This window comes from Solanum tuberosum, unplaced genomic scaffold (assembly GCF_000226075.1).
Source record: "Solanum tuberosum cultivar DM 1-3 516 R44 unplaced genomic scaffold, SolTub_3.0 scf00147, whole genome shotgun sequence".
Taxonomy (NCBI): Eukaryota; Viridiplantae; Streptophyta; class Magnoliopsida; order Solanales; family Solanaceae; genus Solanum; species Solanum tuberosum.
Genome location: NW_006239070.1, coordinates 1,256,353 through 1,279,321, shown reverse-complemented (window position 1 = coordinate 1,279,321; position 22,969 = coordinate 1,256,353). Strand labels below are relative to the sequence as shown.

Here is a 22,969-nt window from a genome sequence, read left to right as displayed (position 1 = left end):
TTCAGGTTCAAATCAGTCAGTAAAACTTCTTTATAACAATATTTAGGTATAATGGTCAAGTTTCTTGTGGAATCGATTATGTTATATTTATGTTCTCTATTATTATATTTTACTATAACAGTTGAAAAGTATCCGATCAACAGACACGGTTATAGAGAGATTTGACTTTGGATAAAGAACCAACGATTATGTTATGTACGTATGTTATATGTTCTCGAGAAGATCTATCTATTCTGAAACTACATGTCTCGAATTCAACCACAGGGAAAGGGAACGGTTCCCCCATTTTATAAGCCTTATTCTAAAAATTAAAGGTCTCAAATTCAAACACTGAAAACGCAGATCTCGACGGGAAACAATTATGTTAGGTACTTATGTTATTGATAAGATTTATCTCTTCTAAAATTAAAGGTCTCGAATTCAACCACAGGGAAAGGGAATGGTTCCCCCATTTTATAAGCCTTATTCTAAAACTAGAAGTCTTGAATTCAAACACTAAAAATGCGGATCTCGATGAGAAACAAAAAGAGATCAAAAGAGAATGGCTTCGCCCGGGCTCGAACCGGAGACCTTCAGTGTGTTAGACTGACGTGATAACCAACTACACCACGAGACCTGTTTGTTTCATTTTGTACCACAATTTAATATATTCTATCTAATTTGTTTGATCAAGTTTAAGAAATAAAATACTTTTAAAATTTGTGAGTCTTAAGCATGCCTTGACATTTTGCATGTTATAAGACTATTAAAATTTCTAATCTTAAATATGTCATAATATAAGAAATAGTCACATAAAATTGAAAAATATTGGTACACGATACTTATTAGATATACATATAAATATTGTCGCATTGTCGAGTTCTTCAAAAATATACTATTTCTGAAAATTTTGTGACATATCCGTTAATATTTTTTGAAGAGTCTGAACAACATAAGCTAATTATGTATTTCCTAAACTCTATTTCTCCATTATAACTTGATGAAAATCCTCATTCAACTCACTTTTATCATCATGAGTGTAATGGTAAAATGCAAATTATGAATCAAATCATTTTTTCAAATTTAAACTATAATAAAGTCATTTTTCTAAAACAAAGAAATAGTGTCACATAAATAAAAAAGGACTCGATACAAGATATGTTAATATCTTGAAAACTAGTATTAATGGTACACATACTTTTGTTAATTGGACACACATATGAACTCAACTTAATCAAACATATGTATCCTATTGCTTATACGCTCCTAAAATGTGGCACCAGTATGTATCAAACCTCAAAAACTGTACTCTTTTTCAAGAATCTGACACATACATCAATCGATATTTTTAAGAGTCTGAACAATATAGATCTTTAGAAGGCTATTAATTTTATATGTCCTCCATTATATCTTGATGAGACTCTTCATCATTCAACTCACAATTATTATCATGAGTAGTACTAACCAAATTAACAAGAAAATCAAAAACATCAGTTGCTATAATAGCAGATGCAACATCATCTTTTTGTAGAGTACTTCTTCTTTTTTCATGCATATTATTATTTGTCATAATAATCCATGCCCTTTTTGTTAATTCTTCAATAAATAATTCACATGCCTTAGAAAAAACAATTGGAGCTTCACCAGAAATCATCTTTACATCATCACTTGATTTCTTCATTATTTTCTTGATTCTTGCTAGTGGCAATGAATGTGGACCTGTTTTTCTTGAAAGAATTCCTGAATATGCCCCTGCTTGCCTCATTTTTTTTCCGGGAATTTATCAGAAACAGTCTTCCTACGTTCACCAGATAGGGGTAAAACTACGTACACACCACCCTCTCCAAATCCTCACGTGTGGAATTATACGAGATATGTTGTTGTTGTATATATATATATATATATAGGAAATTTTGATTAAAAATAAATTGTGATTTTTTTTTTTGAGTTTATAATTTGTTTGAATTATTTCAAGAGGGATATTTGCATGAATATATATAGATATTAGGATGGCCGGCTGGCTTGGCCGGCTAGAGGGTATTAGCTAAAGACTATTTCACAAAAAAAAATTAATACTATTCAATATTTGGAGGGTTTTCCAAATTTATATAAAATTTGATAATTTTTTCTTTAAATGTCAACTTATTAATTTTGGTAATTATAAGGTGTGGGTTTTATTGAAAACGGTCGTTGTACCTAATGAGGTAGGGGAAGGTTTGCATACATTCTTATTCTTCTCAGATCGACTTTATTGTGAGATTACATTGTTGTTGTATTTAGCTAAAGGGGTTATTTCCGATAGAGTCCTAGACTCAAGTGAAAGTATTTTAAAGCGACGGAAATGAAGAAGTCAAGACAATACACTAAAAAAAGCATGTCAAAGCATTCTAATAGAGGAACTAAATATTACTCCCTCTGTTTAAAAAAAAATGACCTAGTTTCCTTTTTAGTCTGTTTAAAAGAGAATGACCCCCTTTTCTTTTTTTGGCAACACTTTAACTTTAACTTTCCACGTGACATGTTTAAGGCCACAAAATTAAAGGGCATTTTGGTACATTTGACATAACTTTAATTTAGAACCACAAGATTAAAAAGTCTTCTTTATTTTCTTAAACTCCGTTCCAAGTCAAATTGGGTCATTCTTTTTGAAACGGAGGGAGTACAAAACAATATGATAATCAAAGTACAAGAAACAAAAATAAGTAACAAGGACCGAATACTGCCGGAATAATAATACAACAACTTGTAAGGAAGGATAAGTAGGACAATACTCAACTAGTTAATTAACCTTCTACCCTTATCTCTCTGATCTATATAACCTCTTATCTAAGGTCAAGTCCTCGGTCAACCGAAATTGCGTCATGTCTTGACTAATCACCTCTCCCCAATACTTCCTCAGCTTACCTCTATCTCTCGTGAAACTATTCATAGTCAACCTCTCACACCTTCATACTACTGATGCATCTCTTCTTCACTTTGTTCGAACCATCTCAATTTTACTTCCCGCATCTTGTCCTCAATCGAGGTCACTCCCATCTTGCTCCGGATATCATCATTTCTAATGGTATCTAAGTTTTCTAAGTTTCATATTCTTTCTATTTACTAATTAGTGAGGTAGGTCTTTTCTGAATTTTCATTGATGACCACATCTAAAAAAGAAGTTTTAAAATGCTAGTGGTCAATAATCATATCAATTTAATTTTTAATATGAACTTCCATAGCATCATCTGATTTTAATAAATTGAAGTTGACTAAAATTAAAATCTACGTACAATAATATTATTGCTTATCAGGACAAATTAACTACAACTTTTTGTGAAATTGACAGGATATTTAATTTAAAGATCATTGTTGATTATCATTATTTTTTTTATAAAAAACTCAAATTAATAAAATATGTAATCAAATAGTACTTGCTAATTATGAATATAAGCATAATCTATGAACCAAACATAAAGAAATTAAAAATAGACTAATGGTATTATTATTTTTTCCTACAATAAATTGTGTGGTCAAATATATATAATGCTACCTTTGATTTGAATGCATCCAATTTTTTTAGTTTAGGACCATTATATATTTGAAAGCATCAAACAAAAGGATATCGTTAACTTGTTATTTTCTTACCTTGTCTTTTGAAAAAAAATAGTTATTGTCGTGGAATTTTAAAAGTTCGAATATTTGAAATTTGGCATATCAGACAAAAGTGTAAAGAAACTTAGGTTGTAGAAATAGCGTTAATTCTCCATTTTTCAGCTTTATCTTTAAAAAAATAATCAATATTATGGAGTTTCAATTTATACGCGAAATTCCATGACAATATCCTGTTATTTCACTTGTTGAATTTGAAACTCAAATAATAATGTCTATTTTTCAAGTGCAAAATATGACTATTGTGAATTTTACCTATTTGGGCTTATGTACCAACTCATGACAGTTTGACTTTAGATGGCCCATCAGATTCAATAATTGGGCTGCAATGGGTGGGCTTATATTCTATTTTGGAAAAATATTAGTACATAAATACACAATTTAAGATATCATAATATCTAAAATTCTCTATCATTTAAAAATATTACAAAAATCGTCTCTCGGATACATCTCTATCCCCTCTCGAATACATCTCTCCTAATAAGTAATGTATCATTCGCAATGTATCAGACAATCAAGGAATATATCTGAGAACAATGAAAATTTGGGATTTTTGTAATTGAGAAAGCTTCCAGAATAGGATGTAAATAACCTCTAAATGTATGAGATTTCTGTAAGTTATACATCTATTTTTCCTTTCATTTACTATGATTGTCAGAGCCTAGAGGCGTAGCTAAGATTTCAATATTATAATTCTTAATTTTAGAACGACTTTAAATATTAATAATCGAATTCTAATTAAGAAAAAAATATACTAATTGAACAAAAACTAATAAAATGCAAAAGTGCCATTATATCCACTAATATTTACAAGGATATATGAGTGACTATATCAAAGAACATGATTATATATGACTATTAGATAGTCCCCTTTACTACTTTCCTCAACCTTCTTCCTTTTATATTGCTCATCATCATTTCTATTTTCATATTCACTTGAATCTAATTCTTTCTAATCATTTGTTTCAACTTTGTTTTTTTTTATAACAATATGGTATATATTCGGTATGTATATTCATTTAAAAGGGAAGAGCTAGTTTTCTATCGAAAATTTCTTTATTTAATAATTAAAGCTTGAACTTGACATTTCTTGTTAAGGATGAAAATGTCTTATCTGCCTAAGCTTATCGTTTGGTATAAGTACTAACCCTTCATTTCTACTCTTGCACAAAGGGAAAAGATAGATTTGATGGATTTTAGCTAATAATTAGCCCATCATTTGTAGAGTATATATTTATCATGGATAATTAACACTAATTAACTTACTTGCCTTGGTTAGTGCATTCAATTATATACCCTAGTGACTACAACAACGACATAATTAATGCAAAATGGACCGGTACTCTAATACAACTCATGATTAAAGTACTTTTGTTTAGTTTTCCATCATGGTTAAATATTTATATTGGATTCCGATGAAATTCAGATCGCATATTGCAAAACTAATTCAGATCGCATATGGCAAGACTCATTTTTTCCCGATTAAATTCAAATCGCATATTGCAAGACTCATTTTAGGGGCGGCGCTAGCTCCCAACATTTTTGTTTTTTCATTTCTAGAAGCTTGAACCCGAGATTTCTGATTAAAGATGGAGATATCTCAATCACCTCACCACAATCTATGTCTACAATGATCAGAGAAATTAATTAACAATAATATGACCTTTGAAAATCTTTCATGGATCACATCGTTCTCAACCTTCATGAAAATCTTTCCGAAATATCATATTCAAATTTCAGCAAAAAAATTATAACTTTTTTTTCTAATTGTCCAAACTTAGATGGATAGAACTACTCAATACACGTATTAATAGACGATAACAACTACTCTATGAAATTACTTAAAACTACACATAAATTGACCTGAACATTAATGTTATATAGATACAACGGATGACCTACATTCATATGTGGGGGTGTATGTGCACCCGTTAACTTCGGAAAAAAATCATGTGTATATATGTATATCAATCTTGAGAAACTGACAAAAATTAGGAAATAACTAACAGTGCATCCATGAGAAGTATAGGATTGCCCTTGTGCCATTGGTACAAGCTAGAGAAACTGCATGCGAGACCATGGTTCAAATCCAGCTAGAACCATATTTCTTTGTTTTTATTTTAAATTTATTGATTCACCCGAAACTTCAAATCCTGTGTTCGCCCCTTTAATAGATATAAATGTGCACATAAAAGAGACAACTCAAGGTGATCATGTATGATGAAGGTTCCCCACCTTCAAACGTCCCATCCCCACCACCCCTTTTTTTTTCCATAGTTGAAGACAGAAACAATAGCACATTCTATAGTGTAGGGCACAACAAGAGTGGGGAGGGGGAGGGGGGTAGGGGTCCAATTATTATTTTCAAGAAATTAAGATATTGGCTGATCTAAAATAAACGCAACAAATTTATCTGAATTCATTTTATCTAATTTAAACCTCGTAAAACACATATACATACATGATTTTATAATAAATTATAGTTTAACCAAGGAACTTTGACATTTATTCACCAGGCTAAGCAAATAAAGCTCAAAATTAACAATATATTATATGTAAGACATTTAAAATCGCAATCCAATTAAATTTTGAAATAATATACGCATGTATGTGATATAAATGAAAAGAAGTATATATATTGCATTATATTTTTAAATTTTGAATCCATCTTTAAAAAAAAGGTGAAAACATTAGTCTCACAAATTCAAAGATATGATAGATTTTAATTTAAAACTATATTGTATAAATTTTATGAAAAAATTACTCAAAGTGAGAAAATAATTAGCACGTGTATGACAGTTCAGAGATTACAAAACTCCACGTGACAAAAGTCTTTGTCCATCTCAGCAAGTAGACCAAATTTGTGTGCTGAAAATTTACAGGTTGGCCACATTAATTCAATTATTCAATAACTCTAAATAGTGTACTACGTACTCTTTTTCTGTTTCAATTTATTTATTTGATACTAAGTTTAAAAAAGTAAAGTAGACTTTTTGATCCTAATGGTCTTAAATTAATAATATATAAAATATATCAAAAATATCTTTTAATATTATAGTCTTAAACATGTCACGTGAAAAGTTACAATTAAAAAGTTATCAGAAAAAAAAGAGACGTTTTTTAAAGGAACTAAAAAAATAAGTAAAACAAGCAAATTAAAATGGAGAAAGTATTATTTTATATGAAGTTTGAAGAAAGATTTATTGGTATTAACGGATAGGTATATTTGTCAAAAGGGTTAGTACTCTTTAGTCCAATATTAATTGTCATGTTTCGCTTTTTAATAGTCAAGTTATGTAAATTTTCACTAGCATTTTAAAATTGGTTTTCATCAAATTGATATATAATTTTTTTTAAATAAATAAATTATAGTACTATAGTTTTAATATCTAAAAAAATTTAAATATAAAATATTGAGTTAATCTGATTCTATTTAAATTCAAATATTAATTAAATTGACTTTTAAAAAAGTAAAATACGCGAAGTAATTTAGGACAGAGGAAGTAGCACATATACCAAAAAATTATTTGTATTCGATTATTTTATAATGAATACAAGACACAAATCTTTTAAATACATGTATATTATTATTTAACTATATATGATTTAGTAATTTGTATTCACATTTTAATTGTGAATACAGAAGGACTAGTGACAAATAAATAGGAAGTGGTCCACTATCCAACATGTGCTTAATTTGGCTCATTCTTTTGTATCAACAAGAATTCTCTCATATGCCGCCCTTTTACTTGACCCCAATTTATATTTATGCTCTTCAAATTTATATAAGTAGACACTTAAATTGATATAAAGTTGAACAAATAGACACATGCTTCCTTCGTGATATCCTATGTGTCAATTTACGTCTTACATGGTGTCCTACGTGTATTATGTCATGTACGACTCATGTGTCTACTTGCTCAACTTCCTACAAATTTAAGTGTTTATTTGTGTACACCCAAAGTTTAAGAGCATAAATATAAAATGAGGTCAAATTAAATGACACATTTATGTATTACGCCTATTTACTAACATTGCTATATCTAGTTATTCATTATATACCTAATATATTATCAATAATCTTAATTATCTTCTAGAATTTGATTATTTTGTAGTCTTTACTCTCTTTATGAGACGCTAACGTGACAAAAACATGACCACTTTTTTTAGGCGTATGAGAATAAAAATAATTTTTAAAAATAACATTCAAATATATTATTTTCAACTATTAAATTGTCACATAGTCGTGTACAATGGTTTTATCTATTCCAATTATGTAAATTTTACCTCAATTTTACATTTTAATTTTTTTTCTCTTTAAATGCAATGACTACTTGCTTGTTCTAAACTATTTATTTCAATATTGTATATTTTTGTAAGGCCAATTTGTAAGAAAAAAACTAAACGTGACTCGAAATCTATCATTTTAGCTAAAGAAAATTAGTTTTATTTAAAATAATGAAGTATCAATCGTGTATTTTTTTTTTCTAGGATGCAATAACTATTTATTTCAATTATGAATTTTTTTTTTGGCCTTTTTAAGCCAAAAAAAATTTTAGAGAAATTTTCTTCACTTGGAAAATAATGCAAAAAGAACTTGGAGAATTTTTTCTGAATCAAATGAAAATGACTTTGCCTTCTGAGTAAACTGTCGATTAAAACATTACAAAATTGGACCATACAAAATATTATTTTGATAGGCCAAATGATATTTCTTCTGTCCAACAATATTTGTCCACTATTTACTTTACACACTTCTTAAGAAACTATAAATAGAAGAATAGTTTTACTATATCACCCTTTGAATATACTCCCTCCGTCTACTATTAATTGTCATACTTTCCATTTTTAGAGTCAAACTTTAAAAACTTTGACTAACATTTTAGGATATATTTAATCTTCATATTGATATGTAAAAAATTGCAATGTATAGTATTTTTCGTATAATTTTTGAATATCTAAATTTTTTGTTTAAAAAATCGAATTAATGTAATCTAATTTAACTTTGAAAATAAGTCAAATTGACTTTCGAAAAGCGCAACATGACAAATAAAAGTGGACGGAGGGAGTAATAAATACAATGTCTTGAAAAATGTAATAGAATTAATGATAAGGATAAATTAGAAACTAAGTGTAAAATTATCAATTGATTTTATAAAGTGGACAAATATTGTTGGACATCCCAAAATAGTATAGTTGATAACTATTGTTAGACAGATGAAATATTTTGTCTATTCTTTTTTGGTGAGTAAGAATTAATCAATTATTGTAAGAGAAGTTTTATTATGTTGTTGGACTTTTTAAAAAAAATATCGTCTAGTATGTAATAAATTCTTCAAAAGTTATGCATTTTCCCCCTTTTTTTATCAAATATAAATACGAAAATAGTTTAAGATATCCAAGCAATGATATTTTCTTATATTATCAGATTAAGATAACCTACCATAATACGCATATTGCTTTAGATACATAGTTATCCTAATTTGGTAACCTAAGAGGCAGTAAACATCCTCTTATAATCGACTAGAATGTTAGCTATTTTATAAAGTATAGAGTATAAATATTTCATATATTTGGGAGATAATTACATTTCATTCCGAAAGTTTCTTCAATTACAAAAATTATGGATGTTTTATTGCTCTCAGATACATTCCTTTGTTGTCTGATACGTGCAAATGATACATTACTTAATGGGAGGAATGTAATCGAGAGGGGGGATAGAAATGTGTATCCGAGAGGAGATGGATGTATCCGAAAGGAGATAGGGATGTACCCGAGAAGAAATTTTGTAATTTTTTTAAATGATAGGAAATTTTAGAAATTATGATATTTTAAGTTGTGCATTTATGTAATTTTTCCTTTTATAAAAAACACAAGTTCTCATAAACTCAATAGCTAACATTTAAATCATATATACATATTCAAATCTTATATTAACTTGATGTCATTGTAATAATCACAGACTTTAAAATCCTACATCTGCTTCCTGAATTAATTAACTAATTGTTAATAAGGGTTTAATTTATTCTTAGACTTAATTAATATATAGAACTTGTCTAATTCTGCTAAACATGTATTCTACAAAAAATACGGCAGCATTCACTGTAATTCTATTATATTTTATTATTAAAATAAAAATTAAGTTGCTTCAAAACAAATCTTTCGATGTTTAATTAGTGCTTAATTAAATAAGATAATAATAATATTTTAAATACTTCTTACTTACTTGTACTATGCTAATTAATATTTTCACCTAACACATAAAATAAGTACCACAGGCCAAAAAAGTCAGAGTTTGGGCATCAATACTGACTCTTTATATTATTATTGGTATACTATATATTACATATTATATACAATGAGATCTTGCTCTAAAATAACACTTACTAATCACTTTTCGATTTTATCTTTAAAAATAGTTATTATCGTGGAGTTTCAAATTTCACCGGTAAAACATTAAAATTATCCTGGAATTTTACTTATGGTATTTGAAACTCCATACCAATAACAACTATTATTAAAATGTGATGATAAATAACGTGATTATTTTGTTAATTTTGTCCACCTAATTCACTTTACACGCTACATTCTTAAAACTAAATCAAAGCTAATGTCTTTTAAATAATTGTTATCAAGGTCAAGTAATGGATTAATAAGTTTTTATGTAATAAAAAATTAATTTCATGACCGAGGTATTATAGTGGGTAAAGTTTAGTGATTTAACATTATATTATAATAAATAAAGTTCAATTACTATAATAACATGGTAAAAATATAGTTTTATGAATTTATTCATGTGGCCATACGTGAAATTAAATGATAGTAGGATAAAATTATCAATTAAAGGTGATAAATTTAATATCTTTTAATGAGAAAAATAGGGACATTTGATCTCCTAAAAATGAGACCTTGTCCGCTAAAAATATTGTGACAACATTATTTTCTTTTTTTGATTCTTTTTATTAAATTTTTATCAATTTATTTTTTATTAATAAGAAAAAAAAATTGACGTGACAATAGAAAAAAAAGTTTATTGGACCATTCAATATTGGCGTGCATTATTTGTTGCAAAGAGCCAAATTTGAAAATTTCATCCATTTTGATAGTGATTTTGTGTTTTTCCCATTATCCTAATATATGTAGAAATGAATTTAATTAATATAGACTGATATTATAACATAAATATATATTATTAGGTTATCTAAAAGCAAATTACAAGAAACTTTTATGTATATATTGATACTACAATAATAACTATGTCTCAATTATATATATATATATATATATATATATGATTTTTACTGATTATATTTTTTTTATTTAAACTCAATTTGTATCATCACTCATGACCTCATTTTAAGGGAATGTAAAACTTCCGAGACAACTTCCTTCCACTTAATTTTTGGTTTAACCTCGTTCCATTTTAACACCTTCACTCGCCATAGCTTCACATCTGCGAGTTTAGCCAATAATTTTTTTAAAAAAATCATTGTAATAGATATGTTATATAGCAAAGAAACTTTACTATACGTATAAATATTATTTAACCTATTAATGTATCTAAAATCTCAGCTAAATAAGTTGATAATTTTAACAAAGTAAGGATTATCTTGGGCCACATAATTTTTTTATTTTATTTTATTTTTTAAAAAAAACAATAAAAAGTCATACGTTCATATAAATTTTGAACCAAACATTTCTTTGGAAAAAATTGAATATAGCCAAATTGGGAAATTGACACATTAAAGTGTTCATCAAGCAAAGTCTCTTAGGAAATTTTGAGGGAATTTTTGCCAATTAAAAGACCAATGAGACAAATTATATACAATTTAAATATTTAATGCATTAACTTCATTTTTTGGTCACTTAAATATTAGAAAAAAAAATTAATTTTAGTAATGATTTCTATTTTATGAGTATTAATTAAAAGAGACATAAACCTCACCTCTCAATTCAATTCATTTTCCAACCCTTTCAACACATTCTTGATAGGACAGAAGCCTCACATCATAAATAAGATATCGAAAGTCTGGATCCCTTTAATTATTTATTTTTTAAAAAAGGTCAAATATTTTATCAAACATTTCACAAAAATCAAAATTAGAATTATATGTATAACTAAATATAACTAAAAGAAAATCAATTTTGCAATCATTTTTAACAACTTTCTCTAATTTTACTTTACTGATTTTGCCTAATATGTTGAGGTTATATCGCGAACAACCTTTTTATCCCATAAAATGTAGGAACAAGATTTCAAGTCAATGTCGACAAAGTCAAAAAAATTGTTAAAGTTGTTCAAGATTTAATATATACGTATGAAATTTTTTACCTACATACTTCATATATTTTCTATACAACATAATATAAATTTTCAACGGATAATGTTCAATTGCCCTCTTATACGTGGCTACACCATTGATCTGAACCTTACATATATATTATATTCTCCCGAGACTTCACTCGTGAGATTACACGACTGATTTTACCCCGTCTTTAATTTGTCGGTACCTCAAAGCAAAGGAAAAAAAAGAACTTTCACTTCCAATATTTTATTTTGTTTTTCTCTTTTCTCCCAATTTATGATCATAAAGACAAAATAAAAAAACAATAAAATCAATCATTATTTTCATAAAGTTAAAATAAAATAAAAGGGAATATTATTATTAATATGAATTTTTTACACAACTATTTCATGCACAATATATAGAGAGAGAAAACAGAGCACATATATAGAGAGAGAAGCAGAGAACTATTGTGTATGTGTGTGAAAATCTACCGGAAAAACACCATTAAACCCACTTCAGATCTACCGTATTCTCTTCTCTCAACCCATTAAATAATCAAATTCATCACTTTTCAATCTCAAAATCCTGAAATTTTAGAAAAAAAATAATAAAAATTGCTCTGTTTTAACTCATTTTTATCAACATTCAATAGTCCGGAGTATTTTTCTATCGATTTTCGCTCAGTTTCTGTGTTTTACAGCGAGAAATTCGAACTGGGTATTGTTTATTTTGTTGAAATTGGTGGGGGATTTTGAGTTTTCATGGTGGTTTTAAGGTAGTGTGCGCCGGAGCTCCGATAAGCGGAAGGGGAGAGCTCCGGCGAGAATTTTGAATTGGATTTTTTTTCTGTAATAAATGAGTTGAGTTGAGGGTAAAAGTGTAAAAAAAAATGTTTAAGTCGGCTAGATGGAGGAGCGAGAAGAACAAGATCAAAGTTGTATTCAAATTGCAGTTTCATGCAACTCAGGTAAAAACTAGTAGTGTATATATATAGATTGAATTTTAACTGTTTGTGTTGGTTTTTGGTAGTTTTAGTTTTTTTTTTTTTTTTGAAAGAGTAATTAGTGTTGAAAAATGTTGGAAATAGCAATCGGATGATTTGATTGATTAGGAAGAAGAAAGGTTAAAGCAAAAACTTGAAGCATATTAAATTTGATGATACAATTCATTTTTTCCAATTGATATAGTTTGTGTTAGGTCCAGACTCCACTTGTGGGATTACACGGGATATGTTGTTGTCTTTGTTATATACTAGGATGAGTAGGTTGAGGTATCAGGTTTAATTTCTAGCGGAGTCAGAATTACTAGGTGATTTCTTTCCATTTTGTCTGCGGGAGTTATCTGGGACGTGTACAGGTGGGAGGTAGGAAGTACTTCGTGGAATTGGTTGAGGTGCGCGTTGGTTGATGCTATGGTTATAGAAAAAATGAAATTCTAGGATAGGAATTGCTTTTGTATTAGGATTCAGGTGTTACATTGTGAATATCTTTGAATGTAGGCATGCGCTCTATTGACCAATAATTTGGCATTGGAAGATAAATTATTCAGTTTTGGAATGATATGGTGTGTTGTAGTACTGTTCTATTACTATCGGTTGTTTGTTGTATTACTTCTTTTTTCTGGACTGCTTTGGACTGTTTTTTTCTTGAGCTGAGGTTTAGCGGAAACAGCCTCTTTACCTCTGCGTACACTCTATCCTCCCCCAACCTCAATTCGTGGGACTACACTGGATATGTCGTTGTTTTTGTAGAATGAGATGGTGTCAATCAAGTAGAATGGATATTGAGGATTCACATAAACCATCCAATAATTTGGATTTGATACGTAATTGGTGATTGATTGATTGATCCCTCTGCATTTTCATGGGAAAAAAGCTGTTTTCTGCTTGCTTTCGATTTGTTTCACTTCAAATCAGGCACTTTTTTTCGAGGCAATGGATAAAAAGTTTAATGTATCGCAGAAGAGCATTGTCTGCTAACTCATGAGTCAGTAGTCACTCTTTTGAGACAGTGATACTATCACGCCTCAATCCATCTTCTGTTTCTTGTTCGTTTTTCTATAGGGTAGTTGAAATACTGACATTCTTTCAAAACATAACGGATTAATTTGTATATGTGCCATAGGTAGCGGGGGATGCATTGATGATATCTGTAGTCCCTGCTGATGTGGGAAAGCCAACGTTAAAATTAGAGAAGGCACCGGTTCGTGATGGGAGCTGTTACTGGGAGAAAGCAGTTCTTGAAACTGTGAAGTTCATTCAAGAACCGAAGTCGGGGAAGATTCATGAAAAAATCTATTACTTCATCCTGGGAACTGTAAGCTGCATTTTCGAGTCTAAGATTTTTATGCTGCATTGATCCCTTAGCAAGTGATTTACGTAATTTGTTTGGATGTATACTTTGTAGGGGTCTTTAAAATCCGGAGTTGCTGGAGAAGCTTTGATTGATTTCTCGAATTATGCTGAGGCGTCTAAGATCTCTTCTATTTCTCTTCCACTCAAAAATTCAAAATCTGGAGCTTTATTGCATGTAAGTCTCTCATCCATTCGTGAACGAATATGCATCGCATTGCTATTTTGCGAGCTTTTTGGACCTGATTGGATTTAAATGATGTTGTTCGTTGTCCATAGGTTTCGATACAGAGGATTCAAGATTCTTCTGATCAAAGGTGCTGTCCAGATTCCCGATGACTTCCATGATTTTCTTTTAAGTTTTTGGTTCTTGCATAGTGTCGAATTTAAACTAGTCTTTTTAACATCTTTTTTGGTGCTTCTACAGTGTTGAAGAAATCGAAGATGCAAGACCAAATTCCGATAATATGATCTCGAGGACACAACTAAGCAATGATGATGTAGAAGCTAGCCTTAAGGGAAATTATACAGAGGTAAGACATAAAAACTTATGTCTGATTGCAAGAGAACAAAGATCCGAGGATTGATCCTTCGACCTGAATTTGTTTCGACTGATAAGATTGTCTCTTTTCTTGTTTGTATTTGGTTTTAATAGGATGGTCTGATCAATAAACCTATTTTGCACAATGGTGAACTGAATGGCATCCGCCGGGCATCAGGTGAATCTGATATTACCATGTCCAGTTCTGGTAGCAGCTCAGGGCTTGATACACCTCAGCGAATCAAAATGAGAAACAACATTGGCAATCAGGATCACATAAACTTCCCTTTGTCTCCAAATCATGCGTTAATTCTGCGGAAGCCCAGTATTGACGTCTCTACAACAGTTTCTGAAGAAATTCAGCAGTCGGAATGGTTGGGGGGTTCCGTTCTTGAAGCAAGTACAGATGGCTCTTCAAGCACTCCAAGAGAAACTCTTCTTAGATTAGCATCACAGGAGGTCTCAGATATTGTTGTTGTGAAGCTAAAATCTGAGCTCGCAGTGTTTGCTAGGCAGGTAGAAGTGTCAGACTTGGAACTTCAAACCTTGCGTAAACAAATCGTCAAGGAGAGCAAAAGAGGTCAGGATCTCTCGAAAGAGGTTGCTAGCCTGAAAAATGAACGAGACGCTCTCAAGGAAGAATGTGATAAACTAAAAGCTTCCCAAAGACGTTTAAATGAGGCGAAATCCAAAGACAAGTTGCTCTATGAACAAGGGGATCTTCAAACTCTTGTTAGTGAACTTAGGCAAGAGTTGGCTTATCAAAAGGAACTTAATGCAAATCTGGAAATACAACTTCAGAAGACACAAGAATCGAATTCCGAGTTAATTCTTGCTGTGCGTGACCTAGACGAAATGTTAGAACAGAAGAACAAACAAAATGTTAGCCTTTGCAACAAATCAACCACATCATGTGATGCTGAAAATTTGCCAGATGTTGTCTCCAAGCATGAAATGACTGATGAAGATGACGAAGAGCAAAAAGCACTAGAGCAGCTTGTGCGAGAGCATAGTGATGTCAAGGACTCATATATGCTGGAGCAAAAGATCACAGACCTGCGCGGTGAAATCGAGATATACAGGAGAGAAAGAGATGACTTAGAGATGCAGATGGAGCAACTTGTCCTCGACAATGAGATACTGAAGCAAGAAAACCATGATATGTTATACAAACTTGAGCAAAGTGAGTTTCAGGAACAACTGAAGATGCAATATGAATGTGCAACTTCTTATTCAACTGTAAGGGAACTTGAAGGACGGATTACGGGTTTGGAGAATGAACTGACGGAGCAAGCAAAAGAACTCTCCGATTCATTGGTCACCATAAGTGAACTCAAAGCTCAAGTCAGTAGCCTGGATGAAGAGCTGGAAAATCAAGCTCAGGGATTTGAAGCTGATCTTGAAACTCTTTCTTGTGATAAAGTCAAACAAGAGCATAGAGCAATACGAGCTGAAGAAGAACTGAGGAAGACAAGACGGCACAATGCTAGTACAGCAGAGCGGCTTCAGGACGAACTTAAAAGTCTCTCCATGCAAATGATGAGCTCATTAAAAGCGAACGAAAAGAAAGCATTACATGAAGCTAATGAGCTCCACCTGCAGAAAATGCATTTTGAAGAGACGCTTCAAAAATCAACCAAGGAACTCCGATCAATCAGAGTGCATTATGAAGCAAAAATGCTTGAGCTTTCTAGCCAGGTAACTAATATGTACGGTCAAATGGAAAAATTGCAGTTGGAAATTGAAGCAAAATCCGCACAACTAGAAAAACAAGAAGAGGTGGCTAAAGGAACTGAACACCACTTGTCGCAGAAAATCATCTCTCTTAAAGCTGAGATTGAAAATCTATTAGCAGACAAGAATATCCTTTATCAACATGCCGAACAGAAGAATATGCTAATCGAGGAGTTGGAAAATACTAGGAAATCAATTGAGAACATGCGATTGCTTGTCGAGCAAGGTCACAGTGAAAGAAGAGAACTGGAAACTAGGCTAGATTTAGTGGAAAAAGAAGCTATGGAGACTGTGAAGGAACTAAACTCCACGAGATCTATTATGGATGAGAAGGAGACATTAATATTAGAACTGCATTTGGAAGTGAATATACTTATATCTGAATGCAATGAAATGAAGAAGTTTTTGTTTGAGGATGAATCAGAGAAAGAAAATTTGAGAAAGCAGCTGTCCCGGCTGAAAGAGGATCTGAACAAGAAAGAGGATGCATTAAATAGTTTGGACAAAAAACTCACGGATTCTAATAGTCTAAAAGAGACAATAAAGTTGCTTGAGGTAATATTCACCTACACTTGATCTACCTAAATCTAGTTGTAAATCGTTGGAATTGATTTATTCATGTACTTTGTAGCATGATTGAGATTGTTTCCATCTACAAAGGTAACATTCATGTAAGAAATCCGTTGTGCATTTACTCTTGCTATCTCTATTCCTGCATAGGTGTTTTATAAAAATTGATCATTGATGAGTATGATCAATCTAAGTATTCGTTCCATCATCACAGGGTCAGATCAAGCTGAAGGAAAATGCACTTGATATTGCAAAGGATTCATTTATGGAGAAGGAGAAGGATCTTCAAGACAAAATCGAAGAGTTAGAAAGAAGATTAGAAGAACTCCAACAGAGCACAGAAAGGCTCTGCGAACAGAAGTCCCTAAAGGTGAGCAGCAAGAACCTTATCGTGTACACTTGCATTGTCACAATAATTATTATAATTCGCTTCACTAAACATCAGACATAAGACCGCAACAATGATGTTTGAACTAGTCATGATTGAAATAGCTAGGTCAGGTCTGAATCGACAATGATACAATTTTCACACTGTGTAACTCTTATTAAAGTGCATATGACTGATGGTACATTGACACAGGTGGCGATGGAAGATCTAAATCGCACAATTACAACAGGCACGGAAAATGAAAATCCCCCTCAAACGTTGTCTACAGAGAGGTATGAGTCCTGCCCTGCATTCAAGATTGATTCTTATGCTGTTCAAATCTATGTTGCTTGAATCTTCAAAATGTCGTCGGGTGAGTGTCGGATCCCGCGACAACATCTTTGGAGAGTTCGACCTATATAGGATCAAATAACTTTTGACAAAGATGAGTTTATATTATTAAAATCATTCCATATCACTATTGAGTCACTTGAACAAGGATAACTTTACACTATTTGAGTGTTGGTCCATTTTTGACATGCATAATACATAGATAGATACTGGTGGTTAAACTCTCCAACTTTGAATATACACATCTAGACACCTCAACTCATCTCCACTGTGTCACTTGAACACTCCAACTTACAAAGTGATCATCTAGACATCTCCAAAATTTATGTGTCACGTCAGCATCAGATGTCCATGAGACAAAGTGAGGACGAGTTGGAGTGGGTTAGTTGTCAGTTGTAACCAAGTTGAGGTTCTTTGATGTGCACTCTCAAATTTGGAGTGCTTATTTGCCAGCTAAGGACATGTATTATGCCTTTTTGACTATACATACACATCTCGTGAATAAACTGTCGAAGACTAATGTCTCCACAATAATTGTCTCTCTTCTACATTCCTAATTGGCAATGCATATACCAATGCAGCAACAACAGCTGTTGTTCGGACGAGGAAATGGAAAGCACAGCATCCAATACCAGAAATCTCGAAGAACTATCAAATGAAACGGAACTACTGAAGGAGAGGAACAAGTTCATGGAAGTTGAATTGAAGGAAATGCAAGGTAGATATTCAGAAATAAGCCTTAAATTTGCAGAGGTAGAAGGAGAAAGACAGAAGCTTGCGATGAAACTGAGAAACATCAAGAGCACAAAAAAAGAGCTCGTAAAATAGATTTAAATTGAAATAAATGTAAATTGCTGAGGGATTATTTATTTATTTTGGCATATTCTTTATTTATTTTTTCCTTGCATAGAGTTACACCATCAGATAAAATACAAAAAAAATGAGTAGTTTTAGCATATAGTTTACAATTCCTTTGAGAAATAAGATGCTGTGTAAGAGCATTTCAAGTTGTTTTTTTTGTAGGTAATGACTAGTGGTATTTTATACCTATGAATTTTATTTTTTACTAGAAAATTACATTTGTATATATACGGTAATATTTTTATTTATTTATAAGTTATAAATATTGAATCCTTTGATGTCCGCACGATCAGGGCGGAGCAGGCTTTTTAGCTATGAGTTCGGCAGAATCTAGTAGCTGTGATTTGAATTATGTGTATGTGTTAAAAAAATTCATTTGGTATGTATAAATTCAAAATTTAGTAAATAAAAAAAAAAGTGTGATCAAATACTCATAAACTAAAAATTCTGACTCCACTAATCTAATAATCATATGCATAACTCACCTGTGACAAAGTCATACAGCTTTACCATACTCGAGAGGTTTCGATTCTTTCGTTCCTAGTCAAAAAAATTGAATTCGAGTTTTAAAATGATTTTTTCTTGATAAAATATTTTTTAACTCATAGTGAATCTATTCGATGTAAATTCAGATTAATTGGTCAATAAATGAATGGCTAACCAAAAAAACAATTGGTTCCATAAAACATCCAAAAGATCTATTGTATATATATTTGATAAATTTCTTAAAATAAATATATCGTTTAAGGAAATTATTGAATTTAATTAATTCACCTACTAATAGTGTAAAGATGTATGTTATATGTATAGTAAATACTTATTAATATTAAAATGTTTATTACACCATTTCATGTTGCTACATTTCCAAGCTAAATATTCTTATATATTTGATGAATTTTTAAATATAAATACATGGTCTATAAAAAAGTTATTAGGTTCATGTAGCCATTATCATGACACTAGATCCGACCCTAAATACAACATTACCTAAACAAAAGAAAAATAATATTTACGCTACCAAATTGCTTAAAGAATAGAAAAAATAACTTAAATAATTGTTCACTCTCGATCAACTGCTTAAATTAAAAATAGACAACAATATATATATATTAAAACATTTCAAAAGAATATAAACAAATTAAATCAGCGGGGCCCCATTCCCTACCTCTCAAGTGTTTTTTTTTTTTCTTTTTTTTTTTGTATTTATATCAATATTTTTGTTTAATTTGCTTATTTTATTCTCTCCTTTTGGAGAATCCAACAAAACAGTAATTGCCACCTTTCGAGTGCACATTGGGTGAACTTACTAGTAAGTTGTAAAGTGCATGGTCAAGCCTGACGTGACGAGCTCAACTGAAAAGGCATTGATTGGAAGAATCGATCTCTGACTTTTCCCTAATGAGATATCGTATATTGTATCAACTCAATCACCTTTACAGATTGTTTGCTTATATATATATATATATATATATATATATATATATTAAAAAAATACAATAATATCATTTAACGCAAGATAAATTCATCTCTACGAATCAAATTATATCACATAAATTGAACACGAGCTCTGATCGTGAGAAGCTTGAACACGATAGGGTCGCTATTGTTGAGCCCATCAGTTTGTATTCATGCTAATATTTTCAACGTGGTCTGTTTCCAAAAATAGTAGAACTCCAATCAATCAATTCATTACGTGAATTTAAATTAGTCGGCCAGTATATTCAAAGTATATATTTGATGATTGAATTTGATAAGATCACTCTGGTTTTAATTAGAAGTTTTAAATTCAAAGCTCTTAAATTAATAAAAACTCCTTATGGAAGTGTACATTTTCCCTTTTAGTGGGACATACATAATACGAATTTGAATTAGTGGACCAACACAGTCTGATAATTAGAAAAACATTAACATTTTATGAATAAAGTGCTTGCCTTTTCATTCTACACAAGTATAAACGAGTTCAAAATTTAAATTCAATGTGTTAATACTTAAAATACTTAGCATAGAAGTTATTTTAAATTTGATATTTTGAGTTTAAAATTTAATCTTTAGTTAAAATTTAGTGATATTTCATAAATGATATTTTGTAATAAAAATGCTTAATTAAGTTGAACTCATAATCGATTAACTTTATCTGCCTCTATTAATGCATATCCTAGCTCAAAAAAACATATAATAACTAGATATATATGTTTTTTTGGGATTTGCATATATAGTGTCAGCTATCAATTATTGTAGTTTATTTTTCTTCTTATATCTATGTTTTGACTCGTTTTGTTTTTGGTTTTCCATCCGGTGTCTGGAATATTGGAGCTCCAACTAAATTTGGATCGTGCACTGCAAAATCCATTCGGGGGTGGAGTTCCCAACAAGATTTTCTCCATACCCAAGACTCAAACCTGAGACCTCTGATTAAGGTGAAGCACTCCCACCAGTGCACCATAATCCATGTTGGTATGTTTTGACTTGTTTGAATATAAAAAAAAACAATAAAGTAAATGACAAAGAGGATGACTTGGAAAGTGTTTTAAGAAGGTGATTGAAGATACTTTTTGGAGCATATAATTATTTAATTAAAAACAATCAAGTATATAAAATTCTGCCTAATTAAAGTAAATGTACAATTAAAGGTTATGGTAAAATAAAAAAATATCTTGATCTTCAATTTAAAGATCTTGAGTTTGAACTTCAGAAATAAATAAAGTGAATGGATTAAGAAAAGATACAAAGCTTGTAAATAAAGAAATTTTAAAAAATCAAACAAATAAAAAGATGTGTATTGTACTTTATTTACAAAATTTTAAGGCCTAAACGATGTTGTTATTAGGAGATTCTTCAATCTCGCAAGTTAGGAAAATCACCCTACATCACTCTACTTCACTTCTATATTTCATGTGTATAACTTTGAATAACTCATTAATTATATATAAAGAGAAATAAAATTAGATACACGACATATTGAAACTGATATAAATCTTGAAATACTATAGTGCTATTTATCAATCCCTTTGGGATGTCGATAAAATTAAAATAATATTGTAGAAAAACTAGTATGTTATTGTCATCAACATATTTGTTCATAATTTGCGATGAATCAATCCACATACTATTACAAAAGCCACAATTAGTGCGTGATTTATATTGGGTTCCACTTCTAAAGTTAACACATCTTCACCATACCCAAATCCTCTTGATGATTGCTTTTGTTTTACCTATAAATTCACCATAAAAATGTTTGAATATTATAAAAAAACAATAAAGTAAATGCCAAAGAGGATGACTTGGAAAGTGTTTTAAGAAGGTGATTGAAGATACTTTTTGGAGTATATAATTATTTAATTAAAAACAATCAAGTATCTAAAATTCTGCCTAATTAAAGTAAATGGACAATTCAAGATTGTGGTAAAATAAAAAATATCTTCATCTTCCATTTAAAGATCTTGAGTTTGAACTTCAGAAATAAAGTGAATGGATTAAAAAAGGGAAAATTGTATAAAATAGCAAATTATTAATTCAAATTAAATCATATAACCACAATTTTATTTAATTGTAACTCGTAGCAAACTGTTGTCATTTGCCACTCTCCCTGAATTTCTCGTTCGCCACTCTCGTTTTCTCGTTGGGCAGTTTTTCCCTCGCCTGTCTCATTTTATACAAACGCAAATGTATAAAATGTGTTTATGTTTGTATAAAGTGAGAGAAAATTGAATATATACATATCTTTTCGTTCACCTCTTTCCCCAGAGAATCTCGCTCGCCACTCTCCCAGATCTCGATGGCCCCTCTCACTTTATACAAACACAAATATATAAATTGTGTTTGTATTTGTATAAAGTGAGAGAAAATTGTATATACAAATACATATATATTCGTCCTATACACTTATAATTATACAAATACATATATTTTCATGCCCAGTTTTCTTTTGCATTTCTCTCTTTCTCGCTTTATATAAACACATATTATACAATTGATTCTTTTGTATTTGTATACCGAAACAAATTATACAATTGCTTCTTTTGTATATGTATACCGAAATATACATATTAATATCCATAACAAACATGCGCAATAATACAAACTATAGTTATAGCATAAAAATAGCTAAACCTAAAATTTACTCATTAAAAAAAAATACAAAAGCTACTTTGTAAATAAAGAAAACTTTAAAAAATCAAACAAATAAAAAGATGTGTATTGTACTTTATTTACAAAATTGTACGGCCTAAACGACATTGTTATAAGGAAATTCTACAATCTCGTATAAGTTAGGAAAA

At 30.4% G+C, this 22,969-nt stretch overlaps 1 protein-coding gene and 1 non-coding gene across 2 annotated transcripts; one reads left to right on the top strand and one right to left on the bottom strand.

The window, feature by feature from the left end:
* Positions 1-542: 542 nt before the first annotated feature.
* On the bottom strand, positions 543-616 carry TRNAV-AAC (transfer RNA valine (anticodon AAC)). The gene has a single exon. It is a non-coding gene; the product is annotated as a tRNA-Val (tRNA).
* An 11,714-nt stretch (positions 617-12,330) lies between these two features.
* Positions 12,331-18,892, top strand: LOC102596448 (restin homolog). Its single transcript, XM_006352219.2, has 9 exons — positions 12,331-12,885; positions 14,042-14,233; positions 14,324-14,446; positions 14,548-14,585; positions 14,696-14,801; positions 14,924-17,098; positions 17,328-17,483; positions 17,694-17,773; positions 18,413-18,892. Exons 1-9 carry the CDS (start codon positions 12,808-12,810, stop codon positions 18,657-18,659), a joined length of 3,195 nt encoding a protein of 1,064 aa, XP_006352281.1. The 5' UTR covers positions 12,331-12,807; the 3' UTR covers positions 18,660-18,892.
* The last annotated feature ends 4,077 nt before the right edge of the window (positions 18,893-22,969 follow it).